This window comes from Buceros rhinoceros, unplaced genomic scaffold (genome assembly GCF_000710305.1).
Source record: "Buceros rhinoceros silvestris isolate BGI_N320 unplaced genomic scaffold, ASM71030v1 scaffold23879, whole genome shotgun sequence".
In the NCBI taxonomy this organism is placed as follows: Eukaryota; Metazoa; Chordata; class Aves; order Bucerotiformes; family Bucerotidae; genus Buceros; species Buceros rhinoceros.
This window is the reverse complement of record NW_010433617.1, coordinates 9,740-13,688: the sequence shown is the minus strand read 5'-3', so window position 1 is coordinate 13,688 and position 3,949 is coordinate 9,740. Positions and strand designations below refer to the sequence as shown.

The following is a 3,949-nucleotide window of genomic DNA, read 5'->3' as shown; positions in this document are numbered from 1 at the left end:
GGAGCTGGCACCCTGACAAGCCATTTCCCAGCATGGGGAGCGCTGGGGCTGCCGGCAGTGCAGAGGGAGGCAGAGCCCACGGGGCTGGGCTTGGAGCAGGGCCACGTCCCACAGCCTGTGCTGGAGGAGTGGAGCACCCGGAGAGCGACAGCGAGCTGCCTCGCTGGGAGACTCATCCTGGTGCTTGCTAAGGGCTTGCCTGGCTTTTCACTAATTAAAAGTTTGTGACTAATTACCAGCTGCCCTCCCGTACCTCATGGTCGTGCTTTCCCTTGGTGCTGGGAGTCTTCTCCCGCAGCAGGGAAGGAAGCCAAATCTGCTCAAACATGCTTGTGCACAATGCGGGTGCTGAGGCTGCGAGGATTTCTTGCTTAAGCTTCCTGGAAACCGTGTTACTGGATTGTGTCCTTTCGTTATCGTGCCCTGAGCGTAACCGCATGGAGAACGTGCTTGGAGAGAAATGCTGCAGAGGGGCCGGGCTTGTGTCTGCATGCAGTGATTTTAGTCTCAAGCTTTCTCCTGCTTGCTTCTTCCCTGCTCAGGGTAAAGAGGAGGAGTTCAGACAGTGCTCTTCTTGCATATTTAAACCCGAGCGCAGGAGCACGCACCTTCCTCACTGCCTTCGCTCTCCCCTTCATCCCTCCCTGTCCCACCCACGTTCTTCAGCCACAGGGAACACAGCACGCGTGCAGCGTTGCTGTGTTTTCTGGGTCAGGCAAAATGCTTTGGCCACTCGCAGCAGGATAAAACGAGGCATTAAAACTGGCACATCGGTGCTGGCTTCAGCCACGTGTAGATCTAAAGGCTGTCTCCAGGCCAGCCTTTAGTGCTGGTGCAGAGCAGGGAGTCCCCGTCCCTGCATAACTGTCCCCTGCATCGAAAGAACTTCCTGCTGCAGACACCCGGCTGTCCCAGTAACTCCTCTCACTGCTGTGGGCTACAGGTCTGGGGGGGTCTCCCAGGGTAAAACCCTGGTGTTGGGGAGTCGGTGTATGTGTGGTGAGGTAGCTGGTGGCTGCTTATGGTTTGAAAAGCAGCGAGAGAGAGAGAACTGCCCCCTTTGCCTGAAAACTGCCCATTCCAGGAGGCTTTTAGCTGAGCTAAAGCCAGCTGTGCCGGGAGGCAAAGCATAAGTCTCCTTGAGAGGAGCTGTCTCCATGTGCACATCTGGAGCAGTTGTGCTGTGCATTGGTCTTTGGCCATTTTAAAAATACTTCCGTTTTTTTATTGTTTTCAGGACAAAGTGCCCTTTTTTTTTTTTTTTTTTAAATTCCTATTGCTTTTCTGTAAGAAGGCGGCAGGAGCTGCCGTGGTCATTGTGTTGGCTGGGGCTGAATTAACGGCCTGGCTGGAGAGGCTTCAAAGTTATTCCTGGCTGGCTTTGGAGGCGAAGGAGCAGCAGAACCATTCAAACACGTGAGGTCAGGTTCTGACTGCTGTTGTCCCGGAGAACTCGAGAGAGAAATAAAGAGCACGTATTCAGAAGATCAGGAGTCTGATCCTCTGCCGCTCTGAGTGCAAGGTTTGCTTTTAAATCCAGTGCCTGCAGCAGCGAGTGAACACGGGCACCCGCGTTGGCTCTGTGCAGCCGGTGTTTCCCGAAGAGTGCGTGTGATTCAGATTCCCAATGGCAAAACCTGACTTGAGAAAACGGACAGGCTGCACGGGTCTTTGCAGATCTCACTTCTTTTGTCTCTTCTGCGCTTACAGTCAGTGCTGACCTGGGCTGGGGCACAGGTTCTCTATCCGGTTACTGTTCAGTGCTTAACATCTCACTGCCTGTGTGTCCCTTGTTGGTGTCCTTACAGAGGTTCTTTCTTGCCAGCGCTGGCACACACCTACCATCAGTGCCTCTGGCTTAGGAAGTGCTGTGCTGGGGAACGCTCTGGCTCCCACATTACCAATAGGAGTCATAGTCGTGGTTCAGCACTCTTGGCTCTTGATTTTTTGGGGAGGTTAGAGCAAGAGAGGAGGAAGATTTCATTTTCCATCTTTAGAGTGGCAGAAATACTTTTTTTCAGAGAGAAAGCCTTGCAGCTTTTCCTGAGCAGTTCTTGGCTCTGAAGTAACCCCTGCAGTTGAAGGGGTAGTGCCTGACGTGGTTAAGCATTTTGGTTTTGGAGGATCATCAGTTTTGCTTCAGAAGGCAGAAAGCGATGGGCCAAAGCAGCCTTTAGGTTTTCTTGGCCAGCTCCTGCCCTTTCCCTTTCTGCCGGATTTGGAAAGGTGTAACTGTGCCTGGACACATTTTACGCCAGCGTTAACTGGGAATAGAAAAAAATGAGCCATGGGCATGGAAGTGACCAGGTTAGTCTAAATTACACTTGTCTTTGCTTCCTTTACATTTCTTTTTCTCCCCTCTGTCCTTAGACTTTAAAGAGGAAGGAAAAAGAATATGAACATGAGATGGAGCGGCTGGCCAGAGAGAAGATTGCTACCCAGCAGCGACTGGCAGAATTGAAGAACGAGTTGAGCCAGCGGATGGACATCTTGGAGATCGACAGAATTATTCGACAGACAGTTCAGCCGGAGGATGACCAGGCATCTACCTCGACAGCATCAGGTACCCGTCATTTTTCTCTTCTAATCATCACTGCACGTCACTGACATAGTTACAGAGTGGTGGGGGGGATCTTCATTTAGCGTCATCAAGGTTTCCTTGCATTTAGAATAAAGTAAAAGATTTTCAAGAGGTTTGTAATCCTTGATGTTGGCCCCTGCCGCTTGTGCGAAGGGAGCTGAAAATCAGCATTAGGCAGATGCAAAGGGCAGGTTTGCACATTCGGTCTGCTGATAGACCCCTGCTTTCGAAAATTCCCTTTCCCCTTGCACACCGTGTGTCCCTGCTCCCTAGAACTGAGTGGTGTGTGAGCACCCCAACGTGTTGGTGTGGGGGTGTGGGAGAGTGTTCAGCCGCGTAGAAAGGAAGGAATTGATACAGGAAGGATCACCAGAGCTTTTGAACAACTTACCGAGCCTTCACGTGGTGTGACCAGGATTCACAGAGAAGATGAAGGAGTGCTAACGAACATGTGATGTGCTGCTCTCAGTAAGAAGTTCTGTGAGCTAGTGGAGTGCATGCTTTCCTCTGTACCAGTGACCTGCAGCAGGAGGAACACGCAGGCCGTGGACACACGGGCTTTGCTCTCCAGAGACGAGTAGGCTGTAGCAGTCCATAACCGTTTGCAGCAGTTCCTTCAAATGGTGACAGCCTTTGCTCTTGGCACTCCAGGCAGATGATACAGCAGGTTCCAGGAAGGGAAAAGCTGAGTTTTCTGGTTCATTCAGGCTTGCATCAAGCTCATCACCTGTGAACGTGCTCGCAGACTCCAAGTGTAGGCTGGTGAAGTTGAGTGTAGAGTGCTGTGTCAATAGGAGTGTGAGCCGCTCGCCTCTCCAGCTGGCCTCTGCCGAAAACCATCGCTTCGGGCTACCGCTAACCACAGAGCTTGCACAAGGGAAGTGTCTTCCCTGGTTTTCCTGCTGCTTCTGTACCTTCCGAGATTTTTAATCTCGACTGCACGGCTGGCTTTAGAGCAGGCAGTGCATGGTGCCCTGCTCATCCTCCTGATCTCCACAGGGTCAGCGTGTTCCTGCATTGCTTCGTTAGTTCCTGGGCTGGACAAGAACCAGACGAGGAAGTTGCTGCCATGTTTCTCCATCGCTATTTCCTACCCATTCTGGGAGCAGAAGGGGTGGTGCTGATGCGTGGAATAATTGGATGGGGAAGGAAGCCCTGTTCCTCTCCCAGGAGTCTTTTTCAGCCCAGACAGAGCTCAGGTCACCTGCCTCCGCTTCCCTTGCCTGCCAGGTGATATCTGTCACCCTGAGCGAGATCTCTGCCTGTTGTGAGCACCCCTCTCTGGCTGGAGCTGGTCTTGCCTGCTTCACTCCAGGTCCTTGGCCCACAGGCAGGAAGCAGTGGGCTGTGCTGCCCCACTGGGGCCCG

General features: G+C 52.4%; 1 protein-coding gene across 1 annotated transcript in view; it reads left to right on the top strand.

The window, feature by feature from the left end:
* MNT (MAX network transcriptional repressor) overlaps nucleotides 1–3,949 on the top strand; it is a gene marked incomplete at its 5' end in the record, with an annotated part of 26,100 nt that overhangs the window by 21,115 nt on the left and 1,036 nt on the right. The window contains one exon of the mRNA XM_010144188.1: nucleotides 2,371–2,563. Coding sequence (XP_010142490.1) covers nucleotides 2,371–2,563 — 193 coding nt within the window. The remainder of the gene's footprint in view (nucleotides 1–2,370; nucleotides 2,564–3,949) is intronic.